The sequence below is a fragment of the Leuciscus leuciscus genome, assembly GCF_965113295.1.
Source record: "Leuciscus leuciscus genome assembly, chromosome: 14".
Classification (NCBI taxonomy): Eukaryota; Metazoa; Chordata; class Actinopteri; order Cypriniformes; family Leuciscidae; genus Leuciscus; species Leuciscus leuciscus.
In genome coordinates, this window is record NC_138738.1 from 11648827 (window position 1) to 11669981 (window position 21155).

A 21155-nucleotide genomic window follows, 5' to 3' on the forward strand; every position below is an offset into this window, starting at 1 on the left:
GGGTTGCCTTGTAGGGCATTGTTGCACCAACCACTCCATTTTAGTAAAGATATTAAGTAACGCAGACTTCTCTCTCCCGATAAACATGATAAAAGACAATACCAAATTAGGAGTATGTGAAGGGGTTTGCATGTGCTGGCTGAGAACATAACGTTGCCTACATGTTTTAGTGGTCCTGTGTTTACCTTAAGAGATAAGTTGACTTAATAAACAAAACCTTTTATGACATGCATAATAACACTCAAACACTGTGTGTTCTTCAGCTGCAGTGTGTTGTGAGAACGAGGGAACGGGTAAACGGAAAGAAACTTCTGATTGGCTGTTGTGCGATCCACAGTGTCGTGTCACATTCCGTTTTCACATTCAATTAAAGTCAACATGAAATCAGCATTTACAGTTCTTATTAAGACTATTGCAGTGTTTATCATAAATAATTTATCTGTGCATATTGTTATTTTTTAAATTCATGTCATTATTATCATTATAAGGCCTGTTCACACCAAGGATGATAATTATAACTGTAAAGTTTTAATAATTGTTCTAATTCTATGAGAGTATAAACCCATCAGTTATGTCATCTGCTGTTTTAAATGCTCAAGTGGATTCTGATTGACTGTAATTTTTTTTTTTTTACGCTCGTCAGCTGAGAAAATTTTTTTTTAGAGTGATTCCAATGATATTGTGCCCCTGTGTTGTAATCGTTATGGACTTCCCTATTCTCATAGAATTCAAATAATTATTAAAACTGAATAGTTATTGTAATAGTGTAACAAGTAACTCGAGTTATGTAATCAGATTACTTTTCCTAGTAACTAGTAAAGTAATGCATTACTTTCTAAATGTACAATAAAATACCTGAGTTACTTCTTCAAATTAGTAACTCAAATTACTTTTTACACCAGTATTGGTTTCTGCCATTGTTTTTTTTGTTTTTTTAGTTAGTTAAAATCTGGCACATTCAGGACAGACCTGAGAGCTTCTTTTTGTACATCTGTAATATACTTTGTAGTATGATACATTTTAAACTGTCCTTTTAATCAGAAATATAAGATGGGTTTATATACTGAGTACACTTCACACAGCTCTTATCACTGATGATGCCTTTTATTGTGCACAACCGTTCATTATTTATGAAACCAAAATGAATCCATTCTTTGTCAAACAGGTGCTAGACAGCTCCAGCTACATCTCCTTAAAAGACAAACCGAACGTCGCCAAACATTCACACATCTCGATGCAATGGTTACCAGCTTTCACCATTAAAAAAAGTATAAACAAAATGTAACAAACAAAAAAACTACTAATACAACTACAAACGAAAAAGACAAAGACCAAAGAGCTGAGCAAATTGATCAAATGAGATTCAACACTGGTTGAGGTGTGCAAAAATGTGTGAGGTTGATGTGAATCTGTTCTGTCAGTAATACTGCATGTTGGACTACTGCATACATGTGTATTCACATACGTGTGTGACGATGTAAACTGCAGATACGATCACAGCGGGAGTGTACATGTGTTTGTTGGTTATGATATTGACAGAATTGATATCCATCACCTCTAGCATTTGTAGTCTGGAAACATGGCAAATGAATGTATAATAAAAAAATAAAACATACATACATACAAAAAGACATGTGTGGCAAATCATAGAGGGCATGCACACCACACACACACACACACACACACACACACACAGAGTCCAGCTTCATCGTATAAAACGACAGACACTTTCACATGAACATGTCAATAATACGACAACATCCACAATCAGAAAGAGAAGGAAACATTACAGACATGTATAATATGATAACGTCATTCGTAATAGTGTAAAGAAACATATAAAAATACAAAAATAGGACGGTTACAATATGAAGATATGAGTTACACAGACCACAGCTGCAAACGTAACTTTAAAATCCCTTGTCTCTACTCATCAGGTAGTTGCCACTAATTTGTAACAAAACAAAACGGTTTTTCCTTCATGTCGTAAATACTTTCTGTGGGTTTGGCCTGATACTAAAACACCCGTACACACACAACACATAACACATTCTGAACTGAAATATCAGTTCTGGCATGAACACTGAATACTAAAATGTGTAATGTGATCTCAAGAAAATGATTAATTCAACTCAAAAATACAACACATATTCAGCGTATTGTTTTCCTGGAAAGGAACCAATGTGATTCCCTGCTGCGTTTCCCATTATTATTTCATTGTCGATTAGTCATACACTCCAATAATTAAGTATTCTCATAAGCATGGCAATGAGATGTGAATGAAACAAGACTACTTTCACCTGTTAGAAGGGTAGAGTAACTTGTGATATTTTGTGGCAGATGACGTGCACACATACCCCCAAAAAATAACATGCAAACATCAATTATTGATGACATGACTTCCAGGTTTACAGTACATGTTGTCAGAGATGCTTCATACAAAGTAAACAGATTTAATACTAATTTGTAATCTCTTCTTTTTTTTCTCATGCTAAAATCGAATTGTACATTAAAAAACCAGGCCAAACCACTGAAGCTTTCACATTGTCCCAAAAGTAAAACCAACATTCACCCGCACACATACAAAGTAACGATTACAAAGTCAAGTTTCTCTTCGGACTTACTCCAAATCGAGTGCTTCTATTAAAACAAATACAAAGTGATAAAAAGAACATTGATAAAAGAAAACATTAAGTCAGGACTAATTTTGACTTTATGCTTCATCCCTCCAAAAAGTACGATTTGGGAAACATTCTGAAAGTGCAATTTGTTCTTGGTTTTCTTTTGTTTTTGTTTGTTTCCATGTGAGTACCTAATGTACATTGAGATGCTTCTGAAGTGCAGATCACAGGTACCTTGGATCCTGTAGTTCGACTCAAAGTTAAGTGATGTTACTCAAAATGGAGGACAGACAAGGAAATATTGAGCCTTGTATCTGGTACTTGGATGCAGGCTGTTAGGGTCAAGAGTGCTTTTGTTGGGTGTTATCAGGGGTTCGGGTTTAAGACCTTTCCAAAAGTCCAAACAAAGGTCTTTTTTTTCTGGGGGGGTTTTGTCAGTCTTTTTCAAGGTTATCTGTGTTTAGCTTTAGCTATTTATTTTGAATCATGTCATGTTCAAGATGCTGGCAAGAATTCATTTATATCATTTTCTCCCAAAAATGATGAAAGTGACAAAAAAGAAGATATCGCTCCAGTTATCTCTATATCTTTTGCTTTCTATCTCATTTCATTTCTTCTCTGGAATCACTGATCCCCTTTAAATCTCACCCTCTCTTTTACTGTGGTGGAGGCACAGGGGCGTTTGGATAGAGAGAATCCCCTGGTAGTGGAGTGCTGGAATCTGGAGGGGAAAAAAACAAAATAATCTATAAGACAATTATACAACAATTATATTAGTATAAATATAATTATACATAACAAATATATTATATTAAATATAATTATTGGGGCCAAACACAAAAAAGCACAACGAGTTATTCAAGCATGGCTACGACCTTCATTATTTTATGCGAAATGGCTGAAAAATCATTAATACAATCACTAGTAATACGATTTAATTGCTTATCAGTTTTGACCAATAGTGACGCAGTTATCAAATTCTAATTGTGTGGTCAGTGTGAGGTGACAATGACATAAAAAGTTTGGTGTCAATATGCAAAAGTGTTGCAGAGTTACAGCCTCGGAATCAGCTTGGCACCATGCCATAAAAATTGTTGATGTTTGGTGAAAATTGGACTAACGGTCTAGGAGGAGTTTTTTTCCCAAAGAAATTCAAAATGGCAGACATAATTCGCTCATTGTTCTCTGTATGACTCAATGAATCTATAAAGACCAGATTCAAAACTCTAAACTTTTTAAGTACCTTCAGGTCATGGTGCTGATGACACACGAGTTTCGTAAAACCTTTCATGGCGAATTTTTTTAATATATTTCTAGCGCTAATAAAGTTATTAGCATAAACGTAAGTGCAACTTTGGACAGTTGGTGGCGGTAGAGGGATTGAGCATTTGCTGTGGTGAATGCTGGGACTGTTTTCTATCTGTGTGTGAAATTTCACAACTTTTTACAATACGGTTCTATGGGCTGCCATAGAAGTCACGGACGGAAGAAGAAGAAGAAGAAGAAGAAGAAGAAGAAGAAGAAGAAGAAGAAGAAGACGACGACTAACGGATACAAGTATTATTATTTATATTGAAATATGTTAAATAGAAATATAATGAGCATTATAATAAATAAAAAATAAATAAAATAAATAAATAAATAAATAATAATAATAATAATTATATATATAGAAATATAAATACAAACAATAAAAAAGTAAATTTATACCTGACAAAAGTGGAAAAGAAACAAACACAATGTTACAGAATTAAAAAAATTAATTTAAATCTTTAATTAAAAAAAATCTGATTTAAAATTTCACAATATTACTGTTTTTATTGTATTTTTGTTCAAATAAATGCATCCTTGGAGAGCATTCGAGGCTTTTTTCAAAAACCTTTAAAGAAATCGTATCGACCCCAGACTTTCGGACGGTGGTGTGTGTACACTGGACAGGTACTGTATACATACCCTCACAGCGTGTGTGCATGTGTCATTACCGTGTGCTGCTCCAGCCTGTGCGTTGGTCGGGGGAGAACTGTGAGAGGCAGGTGGAGGAGCTTCACTGTGGGCATTAGAGGCGGGCACAGGGGCGGGGCTTGCCGTTGGGGGCGGGACAGATGGAGTGACAGGTTGGTGGGGTACAGATGGAGTACTGCCAGACTGGTTGCCAGGCTGGTTGCTATGATGCTGGTGTTGGATCTGCTGGAAGTGTTGCTGTCTGGCTCTCATCTCTGCATACTTCAACTGCTCCATATGAAACGACTGACGATCAGCAAGAAGCTGCTGCCTCTGATACTCCAACTAGAAACATAATATACATATTCATTTCTAATTAAAGGAACAGTTTTCCTAAAAATAAGATTTTCGGTGAATAATGATGACTTTGATTCCTCACATTGTTTTTAAAAGTTAAAAATTTGCATTATTTTTTTGGAGCTTGACAGCCCCTGGTCACTGTACAATTTCTTTTACTTATTTTTTCATATTTTCGGGCAGCAAAAATCATAATTAAAAGAAGATACATTTCATTTTTCATTTTTTTTTTCAGGTAATTTGTTCCATTTATTTTTCTTAAATCTGTCTCATAAATTGTCATGCTTTTCAAGCCTTTAGAAAATATAATGCATTAAAACACATGACAAACAAGCAATTTCAGATGTAACAAGGAGTCTGCAAATTTATAATACATTTTAACTTTGGTTTTGATTATTTATAAAAAAAAGATATAGTGCATTATAATGTACATTATGAATACATTTATAATGCATTATACATAAAGACTTTAAGTGTAACCAAAAAAACAAACAGAAAATGTTAAAATAAATGTAATTACCAGTTATTAAATTATAATAGTTATTCAAATGTTCTTATACTTGTTTTAAGAATGTTTACTTTTTTACAGGGACATTTAAAAAAAAAATTGAATTATTTATTTATTTATTTTAAGTGCATGAAAGAAATAAAATCATACAGGTTTTGTAAAAATGTTGTTCTTGTAGGCAACAAATCTACAAAGCATTTGTTATAATTTAATGAACCTGACAAACCACTGAAAGTAACTACGCTTGATTATTAAACAAAAATCACATTATCCATGTGGCCTTACCGCCTCTCTCTCTCGGTCCATGATGGTCTCCAACTCTTCAAAGTGTCTGAGTTTGATCTCCAGTTTCTTCATCTGGGTCTCCACCAGCAGAGCCACCAGAGACTTGATCTTCCTCTCCTCCACCGCAGCCAAGTGCTGAAAGAAAATAGGGTTCAGTGTTTAATTTGCAGGAAAGCTGTTTGTTTTCTCACTATGTTGCCGCCTTTTCACGCACCTTAGCTTTCACGGCAGCAGCAGCAAGCGCCGAAGCAGCAGCAGTGGACAGGTTTCCCTCTCCTACATCTCTCTCCACCTTTGCCTTCTTCTCTCCCTCACTCTCTCCATCCCTCTGACCCTCTTCAGATCCCTCCTTCCGTTCTTTCTCCTTCTCGCCATCGGCTGTAGGGATCCAAAAGAGTTCAGGTAAGTAACTTCACCTCTGTCTCTATATATTCATTAACTATAACGGTTAATGAAGGCAACACATACTACAGTGGCAGTTTTGTACATGTCGTCTACAACTGATTCATTTTTTTTATGTCTTCTTATAAGTCCTGTTTTTTTTATTCTGCTGGACTTTTATCTTGCACATATATTTTATTGCTGTAAACACACCCATTTCTGAGTCTGTTTTCTCCGTCTCTCTGTCTGTCTCCCCTTCTCTCACTCTCTCTTCCTCTTTCTTGCCGTTCTCTCCTTGTTTTTCTTCCTCCTCACTGGGTCCATCTTTGCTCTCCTAAAATTTAACAGACACAGGAGATTAATGTGTTAATATTAAGAAAATATCATAAATCTCATCTGAACTGAAAGCTGAAAATGTTAAGCAGCTCAACTTTTTTAAACATTGATGATAATATCAAGAAATATTTATTGAGCAGCAAATCAATATATTACAATGATTTCTGAAGGATCATGAGACACTGAGGAATGGAGTAATGATAGTGAATTTTTTTTATTAATATTGCCATCACTTGAATAATTGAATAATTACTAATAATAATAATTACATTTTAAAATAGATTTCGTTTGTTTTAAATTCTAACAATATTTTTGTTTTTACCATATTTATCAAATAGATGCATAGATGCAAAAATAACAAACTTCCAAAAACATTTAAAATCTTACAGATGTGTATTTATATATATATATGAAGACTTCAGATGCAAAAGCCTCTAAGTCCATCTAAAATATTTGTTTAATATTAACATTTTTATCAGGCTCCTATGTACAGGTTTCTATCCAAGTACCAGCATTTCTGAATGGGCTGAGGCTGGGATTTAGTGAGTTTGAAGTGAAAGTATTTGATGAGTGTATACTAGACAGAGGTGGCTTTTAGGGGCTTTTGCATCGGAGGTCTTCTCACACACACACACACACACACACACACACACACACACACACACACACACACACACACACACACACACACACACATATATATATATGTTTATTACATGGCTTGTTGAATTCTAATGTAGAATGCGGTCCGTTATTTCTTGATAACAGACCACTGCTAAGTATAACACACTGTTGCCATGAAAAACAGAGCGTTGCTATGGACGCAGGATTCTAACCGTAGAGACGGAACGGACTATTTTCTTTAGCGGAAGCAATACAATCATTTTTAAATCAATAAACTCCTTTTTAAATCAATATTTAGTGTCAAATTATTGATTTACTTGGTAGGTAGCCATGTAATCCGCTTCGCGTCGGGGTCCTGATCAGCCTGTCGGGGTTGTATTCGCTATAACAACCGTCTCGCTCTACATTATCCCTTACATATATATATATATACACACACACACAACTTTTTTCCCTGCCCGGTTTAAATCAGATTTTGAATCCAACATTTTCAATGCAGTCTCAGACTTTTGGACTACACTGTACATATTTTGTCTGTACACACCTTATTGTCTCTCTTATCTTGGCTGGATTGACCATCACTGCTTTTATTCTCCTCATTTCCATCCTCCGCTGAAAAACAAACATACACAGTTAATTTCTCTCACTATTTACTTTAGGGAAAATAAGTGAAAATGTGTTTGTTCACTTACCGGGTTTGTCAGAGTCTTCAAGACCGGTTCCTGCGATGCCGCTGCCCTCCAGGCCGTAGAGAGGGTCTGACCTTCCGCTTGCTCTGGCCGCCTCCTCCACTCGACGCACATGAGCCTCCACCAATGCAGCTGGTACCTCCTCCTTCATTCGAGAGAACTCCTCTGAGAAAGAGAAGAGAAACATGAAGTCCATGTAGAAAAATACAAAATACAACTACTTTTATGATACATTTTTGCCCTTTTTGGAGCTTGAGCTCAGTTCCTATTCACTATTGTTGTATTTAAAAAAATTTCAGTTACAGTCATTTCGAGGGTAAGTATATACCGGTAATGGTTTTCATTTTTGTTTAAACCATTACTTTACTAATGTAAGTTCTCACCAAGCGCAGATTTAGCTGCAGCTGAAGCCACTCGAGGGTCAACCACAGAGGCCAGGAACGCCACAGTGCTCATGACAGGGTTCCCCGCTTGACTGAACGGAACCGGCTGATAGGCTAGCGGGCCCAAGGGGGCGGTGCTTTCCTCCAGGTAGGGGTCCTCAATCGGTAGACGCAGGAAGTGGAGAATGCACTCATCCTGTGTGCGGCTGCCCACGTGCTCCGATACTTTATTCCAGTCATCTTTATACATCTCTAGACCCTGAGAACAAACAGGAATCGTAATGTGAGTGTAAAAGAGCAGAAGTCAAGTCAACACTTCACAAAAGTTTGCAAACAGTAAGATTTACATTAAATTGATCAAAAGTGACAGTAAAAAATTATCTATTTCAAATAATTGTAATTCAAAACTTTTTATTTATCAAAGAATCCCAGTTTACACAAAACTATTAAATATTATATATAAGAAATACTAAGCAGCACAGCTGTTTTCAACATTGATGATAATATGAAATGTTTCTTGAGCACAAAATCAGCATGTTAGAATGATTTCTGAAGGATCATGTGACAATGAAGACTGGAGTAATAATGATGAAAATTCAGCTTTGCCATAACTGGAAAAAATGACATGTTAAAATATATTAACATAGAAAACAGTCATTTTAAATTGTAATAATATTTCACAAATTTCTGTATTTTTTAACAATTAAATGCAGCCTTTGTGAGCATACGAGACTTTTGAACGGTAGTGCAAATTGTAATAAAAAAAATTAAAAAATGACTAGTGGTCTCAGATTTTTTATATGTATATACAGTACCTCCAGCAGTAGCAACGTCTCCTGGTCCGTCCATTCCCGAGTGGCACTGGCAGCATTTTTATTCTGTGCAATGACAAAAGAAGGTCCTTAATCTTTCTCACAGTGATCAAAATCATCTCCATACTTCATATTGCAAAATTCCTTTCAACCTCACACATTCTCACACTCTCTCTACACCATGTGTGATATTTAATGTGCAGCTCTTACTTTAACTGGACCACTCTTCTTACTGTACACATCTGTCCTCAACCCAAAGTTCTGTAAGTCGGCAGGTTTGTCCTTCACTTTGTCAGGGAATGAGAGCATCTGTTGAGAAGATGAAGTCTAGAGGGAACGAAGAGAAGAAAAGAGTGAATATAGACAACAATTTACATGGAAAGTGTGTTTTAAGGGCTGTCGCGGGAAAGAAAGAAAAAATAAGTTATCTAAGAAATAATACAAATTCAAAATTTTGTGTGGATGACACCTCTAGAGAGAATACATTGTGTTTTATTTTACCTGGGATGCTTTAGGCTGTAGTGGTACCAGACTTGATGGAGTATCTGCCAGTACGTGAAAGTGTGAGGTGGGTGGAGGCCCCATGGGAGTGGGCCGACTTTCTGAATCCACCTGATAGTTAATCAAACCCCATTGTTCCAGAAACGCATGGACTCTGTTCACACACACACACTTTCACAGTCAAAATTCATCAAAGTCAAAAAGAACCATGCATATATAATATAAACAGGTATTTTAGAGGTGTAATTCTTTTCCCAGACCTCATAATGGCACAGACATCTCCAGCCAGGTTTCTACGGCAAGCTGTGGAGGTCAAATACTCCTGTGGGTTCAGTCTGTACGTGTCGATCATGAAGTTACGGTACGCCAGATAACTGTAACACAGCAAAGTGTGAAGATGAAACAGGGTGGATGAAGCTAATTAAAGTGCCCCTATTATACTTTATACTTTTTATATGACCTAATATAGCTGTTTGTGAATGTAAAAGGTCCGCAAAGTTATATATATATACTACCGGTCAAAAGTTTTAGCTCATCAAGGCTGCATTTATTTGATTAAAAATACAAAAAATAATAATACTATTGTGAAATATTATTACAATTTTAAAGTTATTTTCTATGTAATATACAGTAAAGTGTAATTTATTCCTGTGATCAAAGCTGAATTTTCAGCATCATCATTACTCCAGTCTTCAGTGTCACATGATCCTTCAGAAATCATTCTAATATGATGATTTGATGCACACCAAACATTTATGATTATTATCAGTGTTGAAAACAGTTTTTTACATTATTTTTTCAGGATTCTTTGATGAATAGAAAGTTCAAAAGAACAGCATTTATCTGAAATCTAAAGCTTTTGTAACTACACTACCATTCAAAAGTTTGGGGTCAGTAAGAAGTTTTATTTTATTTTTGGGGGGAAATAAATACAATAAATCAATACTTTTATTCATCAAGGGTGAGGTAAATTGATCAAAAGTTAGAGTTAAGACATTTATAATGTTAAAAAATATTCTATTTTAAATAAATGCTGTTCTTTTGAACTTTCTATTCATCAAATAATTCTGAGAAAAAAATTATACACAACTGTTTTCAACATTGAAAATAATAATGAATGTTTTTTGAGGATAAAATCATCATATTAGAATGATTTCTGAAGGATCATGTGACACTGAAGACTGGAGTAATGATGCTGAAAATTCAGCTTTGCATAACAGGAATAAATTACACTTTAAAATATATTAAAATAGAAAACAGTCATTTTATATTGTCATAGTATTTCACAATATTAATGTTTTTTTTTTGTTTTTTTTATCAAATAAATGCAGCCTTGGTGAGCAGAAGAGACTTCTTTTAAAAACATTAAAAATCGTACCGATCTAAAACTTTTGACCGGTAGTGTATATTATAGGGAAATGAAAGTATTTTTTGACCTTGGATGAATGTCATCCTCCGACCTGTTGTAGGAGACTTCAAAACAAAATGAATAACGTTTAAAATAGCATAATGGGAGCACTTTAATGAGGGTCAATAGAGACACATTTAAATTCAAATCAATCTTTGTGTATATGTTCACCAAAAGATATTCTTACATTTCAGGAGTCTTCGACTTGTTCTTCCCATTGAAAAACTCAGGCAGTGCTCTGCGCTCTATAGCATGGACACTAAAAGAGACAGAAATAGACAGTTACATTTTTTCTGACTCTTGCTTTTTATTTCAAGAAAAAAAACAGAATTGCCAATTGCTTCCTATCTAAATGGCCGATTCTTGATGAGAATACATTTCAAAGCTGTGTATAGTCACAGTACCTGTTATAGTCAAACCAAGCAGCATAGCTAGGGATAATGATATGATGGGTCTGTTCAGTGACATTATCCTCATGAAGATCCGATCCCTTCACCGGTTCTCCTTTCACACTCTGGGAACCTTCTTCTTCCTCCTAGAAACACACAAACGTAAAGCTAACCACGAATGCTGCTCATGAAATACAGTGAGATTTAAACATCTGACACCATATTGATAACCTAGTCTAATTTAAATCTGGAAATTATCAAAATGTTAAGATTTTGATCAATTTAAATCTTTCAAATTATAGGTCAACAATCAAATCCTGTTTTACTAACTTATGGAGTTTTTACTAACTTATGGAGTTCATTCAACTAGAAATACAAAGAAACTCTTAATATTTTCTCTCAAATTGTTATGGTACTTTAATTTATATATATAAAATACAATTAATAATAAATTAACATTTTAGCATATTACTATTATTATTATGTATTTATCTATTATTGAACTTGTGAGCAAAAAAACTGTGAAATGTGGTGCATATAATTGCTGCTATACCTTTCCTACAGTCTCCATTGATTCATCCTCTTGCTCATCTAGGTGTGATAGCAGAAGAAAACAAAAACTGAGAGTTTAATTAATTTTGCACATACACTTTTACTTTATGGTACAAAAAAAGACATTGTTAATTAGCACAGAAAGCTGAAGTGTGTGCTTTTCATGTGCTCGTCATTAAAGGGATAGTTCACTTTGAAATTCATTTTTGGTATGTTTTAGCTTACCTCAAGGGCATCCAAGATGTAGGTGTCTTTTTTTCCGCAGTAGTTTCAATTTTGATATTAAACAAATTAAACAATTCCCCATCGTAAGTACACATTGATGGCCTAAGACACGAAACGAGCGGTTTGTGTGAGAAAACGAACAGTATTTATATAGTTTTTACCTCTTATACGCAGACATGTCCGAGTGATCTGATCTGACGTGTACGCAGACTGGTGCATAGATATATACACTAGATGTCGCCTTAAAGACATTCGTTCCAATGAACTGCCGTAGACAAGGCGACATCTAGTGTGTATATATCTATGCACCAGTCTGCGTACACGTCAGATCAGATCACTCGGACATGTCTGCGTATAAGAGGTAAAAACGATATAAATACTGTTCGTTTTCTCACACAAACCGCTCGTTTCGTGTCTTAGGCCATCAATGTGTACTTACGATGGGGAATTGTTTAATTTGGACGACGGGGAATTGTTTTAATTTGGACTCTGTGCTTGTGTTTTGAGACCGTGACCATAGACCTGCATTATATGACTGACAGACAAGAACGGTTTGACCTAAAAATATCAATTGAAACTACTGCGGAAAAAAGACACCTACATCTTGGATGCCCTTGAGGTAAGCTAAAACATACCAAAAATTAATTTCAAAGTGAACTATCCCTTTAAAATGCTTCCTCCGATTCCAGCTCAATGTGCGAAGAACATTCATAGGATGACATCCTTTATTTTTGCAATTCCACTTGGTGCCATTAATGGCACAGAAAATACACACTTCACCTTTCGGTTAGTCTGAGTGTCAGGTGTGTTAGAGACAGAAGCTACTGTAGAGACATACCCAGGTCAGTCATAGTGCCTCCTTTCACTGGAGTAGAATCTGAATCCTTCTTAGTCACTACACACACAAATATCAAGATTACACACAATAGAGACTCAATGGTTAGGTAAAAAGATGTGTGTGAATTTACCTGTTTTAGGTAGTGTAGCTTCCTCCACTGCAGGCACAGGTGAGGGTTCATCTAACTCTTTAGTCAGATCTTCCTGTTCTTCCTCTCTCTGTCCTCTTTTGGACTTAGTGTAGGGTGTAGTGGGTCTAAAAACACACACGCGCGCACGCGCACACACACACACACACACACACACACACACACACACACACACACACACACACACACACACACACACAGGTTCGTACAAAGACACACAGAGAGAGTCATCTTTACATTTCCAGTGCATCCATTGATTTCAAGAAATAACATACCAGATCTTAAATACATTATTTGATAGACTTAAATCTATTTTGCGTGTAATGCCAAACATTATTTGGCACACAAACTTAAATTCTTCCAGTATTTTACTTTTAGTGTTTTTAAATGCTTTATGCATTTTCTGACAAAATGCTGAATTTTGATTTAGATGCCCCGCTTTTATCTTGATTTTATCTGAAATAATTTCTTCTCAATATTTTTTCCTTGTTTCAAAATATTCTGTATGTAAAATGTCTTGTGTTTAAAGATATTTATATTTATATTTATATAGGGATAAGAGTTTAGGAATCCATTGAAATCCCCATATTTGTTAGCCTCTATTCTGAATATTAAGGGCAGGCACTTCCTCCTATGGTGGATACGGCCCTGGTTCTTTGGGCCTGTGATGTGAAAATAAGATTTAATATAATTCATACATTTAAATACATCTAAAAAATAAATACATTTCAGAAATTATCTGAAACAAATATCACTGTTTCATGAGAATCAATGGTTTAAGATTCCGTAATAAAAAATACCCTTTCTTGGTGTTTTTCTTCTTGCTTTCCTGTGGTGGAGGGGTAGGAGATGGAGACGGGGAGCGTTTCCTCTTTTTGGCACTGCTGGGTTTTTTATCCCTCCTTTCATCTGGAGTGCTCACTTCATCTGTGAGAGTCTTTGCTGAAATCCTCTTCCTCCTTGGTCCTCCCTCTCCCACCTCATAGTCTTCCTCATTCATCCACTCATTAAACTGATCCAGGTCCAGAATCCACTTGGCATGAACCTACACACACAAACATATAAACTTGTAGTCAGGTGACAAATGGCTGGATTTCTCAGATAACCATCAGCTAATCAGTGGTTTTATGAAAAAACATGAAAGGCAGAGAGAGCATGTGCAAGACAAAAGAGACAAAGAAAAAGAGAGGTAAAGGACTGGAGACAGATGGAGAGAGGTAAGGGGGGGGGGGGGTTCTAACCTTCCTGGGCTTCTCAGCAGTGGGCGGATCCTCCACAGCAGCCTCCACCTCACTGGCTGAGATCCATGTGTCATAACTGCATCATGAACACAGCACATTAATCCTGCATTCATATACACACCTGAACTCTGTGTGTGTGTGTGTGTGTGTGTGTGTGTGTGTGTGTGTGTGTGTGTGTGTGTGTGTGTGTGTGTGTGTGTGTGTGTGTGTGTGTGTGTGTGTGTGTGTGTGTGTGTGTGTGTGTGTGTGTGTGTTCACCTATCAGGCCAGTAGCCCCAGTGTAGCAGCATCTGTTTGTCTCTCTTCATTACAGGACGGACCCACTCTTCTGAAAACCACACACATACCAATTACAATATTACTGCAGAAAACCATTCTTCTTTTTAAATGGAGGGGTACAAAGGGGCTAAAAGCCTTGACAAATTGCCTTTTTAATGAGTTTTGGGAGAAAATAAGAGGAACATTTTACCCTATGGGGGAGTTTAGCCCCATTGTACCCTACACATGTGTGTGAACTGTGAATGTATATTTTTACACTATGAACAACACACAGCAGAACGTACCGTCCTCCAGACTAGCAGGAATAGGCACCACTACATGAGAGCTAGAAAGCTTATCTTCAGTCACAGACCCCTAAAACACACACATACATGTCAAATAAGATGTAATTTCTTGATCCAGATTGACTTCAAAGAAATAAAGTATTGAAATATGGACTGGCTGATATTTTAAAATATAAAAATCATAAAAATGACAAAGATTTTTTAAATTATGCAAATCTAAAATTAAGCGACATTGTAAATAAAGATGTATCAGTAGGTTAGTTTTATACCTTAACTTTTAATGTATTTCAGGGCATATATATATATATATTTATACCATAGTCTGTCAGAATACTCAATTCTGATTGGCTGGAAGGTGTGCTATAAAGCTGTATAATGCACAAGGCTGAGTTTCCCGAAACCTTCTTAACGCTACGTCGTAATTAAGTTACACCTTAAACTGTACCTTATGGATAATACGTGTTTCCCGAAACGTTCTTAGTTAAGTATACCTTCTGTAAGTCATACTTTCGGAAGGTTGGTCTGGACCACTCTTAGCTTCACCTTATCACTGTTGAAGGGCTATATGAATATAATTCTGAAGTTTTAATACACACAGACAGTGTTCAGTTAGGCTAATTCAAGTGTTTTCATGCAAAGAATAAAATTGTCATTACACTGATTGTTGTTAGAATTTTAATTATATTATTATATATAATACAATTTTATAAATGTATTTTAATAAAAGAGCGCTTTTAAAGGCCAGTGAAAGCAAAGGCTACTGTCAGTTAAGTCCTATTCGGACGCTGATATTGTTTATCATGGGCTCGTCCGGTATTTTAAACATTTACAGGGGTAAGTCTGTGATTTTAGTGCCGTCCGAATCCATAATATCAGTGTTTTTTCTCACCCAACCCGCGTAAAAATCCCTGGCCAAATTAGTACCTACTGTTTTTTGACAAACAGGTCGTGTGGTAATTTAATTGCCGTCTGAATCCACATCTCTGAGTTTTCAAGAAGAGATTCAAAATTCACTGTTTAAATCCTTTTTGATCACTGCCGAGCACCGTACGTGACGTACACTTTTATTACTGAAATGCTTGAAAGTATTTCCAAGAACAATATTTCATCGCAGCTCCACCCCAGCGAACAAAAATGGGAAAGAGAAGAAAGCACATACAAATTTAAATGGTTATTATGGCAGCAATATATTATACAATTTTAAAATATGTAGGCAATGCTATTATAGGCTATTATAGTTTGGATTACTTTTTATAATATCCCATGAGTCCTAATAAATGCAATTTCAACTATTTCTAAAGTGCTTCTTTTATAAAGAACACCGCTTTCTCAGATAAACAGCCCTTGCACGAGAGAATAATTGATTCTCGAGCCATCGATATCAGCAGATTCAGCAGCATCGCCACGGACAGCACCGGGTAACGTCGCACGTAAGAAGGTATATCTTAAGCAGCTTCCTAAGGTATAGTTCGGGGAACACGCCTAGAAATGGTATACCTTCAGGTAAGTTATACCTTAAGAGTTTTCGTAGCGCGCTAAGAGACAACGTTATCGGGAAACTCAGCCCAAGTAGTTCTAAGTCAATTTAGTCACTGTTCTAGATTAATGCACTGATCTCACTGAAGCACACACACACGACAAAGAGATCGAAAATCGTGCTGCGTGCGTGTGCACACATAAAAACTTGTTGTCAATTCTTCCCCGTAACTTTTATTAATAAGTTAATTTCGCAACTGAATCGCTACATTTTATTACTCAACAAGGAGGTTGTAATGTCACTGTTTTTGAAGTTATTAAACTTACAGCTTCTATGCTAGTAGAGAGATGCGGCTTAGATGCAAGTAATCACACATCTCTCTCTATGTCTGATGTGATATCAATATGTTTCTTATCTATATGAGACACATATTGAATATTATAAAAAGGTTAAAAAAAACTTTTTTTTTAAACCTGAAATGAATAAAATAAATATACTTTTTAAAAACACATTATCCAGCCATAACTAGATGTCCTTTGTAACAACTAAAACTAATGGTTTTTGGAAGTACCTGGTGTCGTTTGATGATGTCCTTCAGTTTTCCCAGTAGCTTGGGCTCTATCTCTGAGCTCAGGTAAATCACAGGTCGGGACAAACAGTTATTCTACAAAGGAAAAAACACATCATTATTCAATCTCACAAATACAAATACTTAAAAATCCAACCATTTGATGACTGCAAGTAAATGTTCATCTAACTGGATGACTGTGTGTGTGAAATTGTGTGTTTGATACACACCTGTACCAAAGATTTCTCTATAGTCATGAACATTTCAACATTGCGGTCCATTCTCGAAGGGTTCTGGAAATCAAATCTCCTCCTGATGGATACAAAAGTGAACAGCTAATGAGTATGAATTAGGTTTTTGATCCGTAATCATTGAAGTGGCACTTTATGTCTCACTGGTAAGTACTTTAACACCACAGGGTTACTACACTAATAGAAAGTTGAAATGCAGCAACATAAAAATGTCATGCAGAATCTATTCAGGAGCATAAGGACCAATTGACACCACGATGGAGGCGAATCACGACTCTCTTGGTGAGTGTGTCATAAGGTTAAGTGAGGGAGAAATTATACAACAACTGATTAAGCCACTCAAATAAGTGGCAAAAATACATGTTAAATTAATAGATTCTTAAGTAGTCCACATAAAGAATATATTTTACATGACATCCTTTTTTGACTGGACTTGATTTATATATATATATATATATATATATATATATATATGAAGAGTTCAGATGCAAAAGCTTCTAAGTGCCATCTGAAAATTTCTTCTAGAATGATCATTTTTATCAAGCTTGTATATTTAAATTCAGTAATTTCACTTAAATGGCAATGAAAATTACCTATTAATTGTCATTTAAGTGAAATTACTGAACTTAAATGTACCAGCTTGATAAAAATGATCCTTCTAGAAGAAAATTTCAGATGGCACTTAGAGGCTTTTACATCTGAACTCTTCATATATATATATATATATATATATATATATATATATATTTATATATATATTAATGAGCCAAAACATTATGATCACCTGCCTAATATGCTGTTGGTCCCCTGTATGCTGCCAAAACATAGCCGACCCCCTAAGGCATGGACTGTACAAGACCCCTGAAGGTGTCCTGTGGTTTCAGGCACCAACACGTTACTAGCAGATCCTTCAAGTCCTGTAGGTTGTGAAGTGGAGCCACCATGGATCGAACTTGTTGGTCCAGTACATCCCATAGAAGTTCAATTGGATTAAGATCTGGGGAATTTTGAGGCCTGGGCAACGCTTACATCATCTCTTCATCATGGTCCTCAAACCATTCCTGACCAATGGGTGCAGTGTGGCAGGGTGCTTTATCCAGCTGAAAGAGGTCACTTCCACCAGGGAACACCATTGTCAAGAAGGGGTGTACCTGGTCTGCCACAATGTTTAGGTCATTGGCATGTGACAAATCTGTATCCACATTAATGGCCAGACCCAGGGTTTCCCAGTAAAACATTTCCCAGAGCATCACACTCCCCCCACTGGCTTACTATTGTCTCACAGTGCATCTTGGTGCCATCACTTCCCTAGGTTAACAGCACACAAGTACACAGCTGTCCACAGGTTGTAAAAGAGCACGGGACCCATCGGACCAGTCGACCTTCTTCCACTGCTCAGTCCAGATCCGACGCTTGCGTGCCTATTGTAGGCATTTTCACCGGTGGACAGGGGTTATTATAGGCACTCTGATTGGTCAGCAATACACTGTGCATTGTGACACATTCCTCCCATAGCCATAATTAATATTTTGTGTGACTTGTGCCACAGTAGACCTTCTGTTGGCTCGGACAAGACGGGATAGCCTTCGTTGCCCTCACGCATCGATGAGCCTTGGGCACCCAACACCCTGTCAATGGTATGTGCTTTCGAACCACTGCTGACTGGGAGCAACCCACAAGACAAGAATAGGGATTTCAGGGATACTCTAACACAGTCGCATTGCCATAACAATTTGGCCCTAGCTTGTCAAAGTCGCTCAGATCTTTATTCCTGCCCATTTCTCCTGCATCCAACATGTTGAGTATGAGAACCGATTGTTTGCTTACCATCTAATCTACCCAGACCTTAATATGTGGCCTTCTTAGGAGATGATCAACAATGTCATAATGTTTTGGCTCAGCAGTGTGCATATATATATATATATATAACAAAAATATAATTTTTCATTTTCATAATTAATTTACATTTAATTTACATAATTATAGTGTCAAGTAAATAATAAAAAGGAGTGAAAGAAAGAGAGGGAGACAGAGGACCATTACCATCCTTGATCACTCTTAAACTTGTAGGCAGCAGCCAGAATATGACACAGGGCTCCTCCAGATTTGAAATCCAAAAAACACTTCATCTACGGGAGAGAGGAGAGCATCATCAGAAATCTAAATGGTGCACTGATTACTTTAATGCATTCAACTCAATACTGTTATGAAAGAAGGCTTGTGTGAGTACCGGTAGTTTAGTAAGGGGAGGGTTGCTGACATGTCGGCCAAACACTTCCTCCTGAAACTGAAGCAGTTGAACCACCAGACTCGACAAAGATTTATTGGTGGGGGGCTCTGCTTGAATATACTAGAAGGAACCAAAGAAAGTTTAAGGAGCTAGACACCATAATAAAAGGAACATACATAAGGATTAGTCACAGAGCAATACATCAACCAGGCTGAGTAATCATTCATTATTTGGCCATTCTGATTTATCAGAATTATATTTGTGTTAATTTTTGTGACCGTTGCAATCATTATATTGTATTACGTATAATGTGAGGCTCAAATTCATGTTAATTCAAACTTTCACTCAAATTTAATGCTGATAATATAATTCATGAAAAGTATATATTAAATTAGAACATTTTTAAATAAATACACTTTCTGTAAGATTTCACCAAGTCATTGCTCTAAAACACATGGACATGCTTGATCTGTCAGCTTTCCTCCACAAATAAATGGAACATCTACATTTATCACAATCTGCATCACTTGACTATTTAAAAAAATAATAATTCAAATCAATACCTTGAATCAGTTAAATTACATAAAAGCGAAGGATGCTCTGAGCAAGATGTAAATGACTGAACATCAATGCATCCTCATCCTCAAACGCTGTGATGACAGTGCACATATTTTATAAATAAGTTTCATATTTTTATTTGAATTTTCCTTTATTTATGTTTCTGTACCTTAATTTCATAATATTATTATTGCAATAATTCAAGTGTAAATGGATTAGGTTTGCTTTGAACTAGATTATATAAAAAAACGTTTTATATGTAAAGAATTTATTTCTTTACCTCATATATTAAATGCATGAACAATTTCATGCAACTGAGGTGTTTCGTTAGCGGGAAATTAGATTTCGTTGCAACCTATAGTCGAATTCCACACATTGTTTTATCGTATCAAGGTATTTCCATGTGTAAATTCTACAGAGAAATATTCTTCACATCCGAGTGAGAATTTCTCATCGTCTGTATCACATTGCTGCTTTTTATAAGCACAGCGCGCGAGATTTGGCTGCACATCTGGATTCACGCACTTGCGTTGCCAATACCGCAGCCCCGTTACATGAGCTGGCCTTTCTTGAATAAAAGAGAAAGGCCATTCATTAAAACCTATTAGAGAAGGTCTAATGACTAGCCAGAGATGTAGAAACGACATCAGATATTAAAGATGAAGCCAATTCTTGGGTACGTCTTAAGACTTTTCTCAAGACGCGCATGCAGCATCTTCTATTGTCTGAGACGCGTCAGACTGGATTTTAAACAGCTGGATTTCTCTCCATCTCCTTTCCTGCCCTCCCCTCTCCTTTCTGACTACCCGCATCGAGTCTATCCTTTCCTGCACAAATAACTCAATGACCGTTAGTGCTGGTTACAAATAAACGAATGGTACCTTTTTATAATTCTTGCCCAGCCAAACCCGGACATTGTCGAACTGCGAGACGGTATCAGACGCTTCGAAATATTTTACATTCGGGCCGCCGTCTTTCTTCCGTACCGCCATCTTTGTCTGCTCCAAAGTTTTGCCACCCACCGCCCCCTGGCGGTCATTTGTTATTTTGCTAGAGTCAATGACTATGAAACGACCCCCATTCTGGCTCAAATTCTGGGGTTACGCTACTCTTGGAGCTTTGAGAAAACTTGAGCCAAAATGGCGGACAAAGGGGACCAGTGACTTCCCTGTATCCCAACCCCCTCCTCCAAATAGTGAATCACATCTCCACATTGAGCTTTGCACAATAGATTGTTGTAGTCCTCGTATTTTAGTAACCTTGATGGCC

At 36.4% G+C, this 21155-nt stretch overlaps 1 protein-coding gene across 1 annotated transcript; it reads right to left on the reverse strand.

Moving 5' to 3' along the window:
• Positions 1–1085: 1085 nt before the first annotated feature.
• On the reverse strand, positions 1086–20894 carry smarcc2 (SWI/SNF related BAF chromatin remodeling complex subunit C2). Its single transcript, XM_082137124.1, has 26 exons — positions 20768–20894; positions 19329–19448; positions 19142–19227; positions 17078–17159; positions 16851–16943; positions 14803–14872; positions 14498–14567; positions 14240–14315; positions 13799–14043; positions 12981–13105; positions 12851–12907; positions 11789–11826; positions 11251–11381; positions 11034–11105; positions 9699–9812; positions 9439–9592; positions 9148–9264; positions 8941–9003; positions 8126–8384; positions 7746–7907; positions 7598–7665; positions 6307–6427; positions 5927–6090; positions 5713–5847; positions 4604–4907; positions 1086–3342 (listed from the first exon to the last, which is right to left on the reverse strand). The coding sequence occupies exons 1-26, from the start codon at positions 20876–20878 to the stop codon at positions 3278–3280; spliced, it is 3102 nt and encodes a 1033-aa protein (XP_081993250.1). The 5' UTR covers positions 20879–20894; the 3' UTR covers positions 1086–3277.
• Between the last annotated feature and the right edge of the window lie 261 nt (positions 20895–21155).

Excerpts from the sequence above, each read along its gene's own strand:
- smarcc2 (XM_082137124.1), bottom strand. The coding sequence starts at position 20,878 with ATGGCGGTACGGAAGAAAGACGGCGGCCCGAATGTAAAATATTTCGAA. Across the intron at positions 12,908-12,980 it reads AGCTACACTACCTAAAACAG|TGACTAAGAAGGATTCAGAT; the intron begins GTAAATTCACAC and ends TTGTGTGTGTAG. Across the intron at positions 4,908-5,712 it reads TGGACCGAGAGAGAGAGGCG|TTGGAGTATCAGAGGCAGCA; the intron begins GTAAGGCCACAT and ends TTATGTTTCTAG.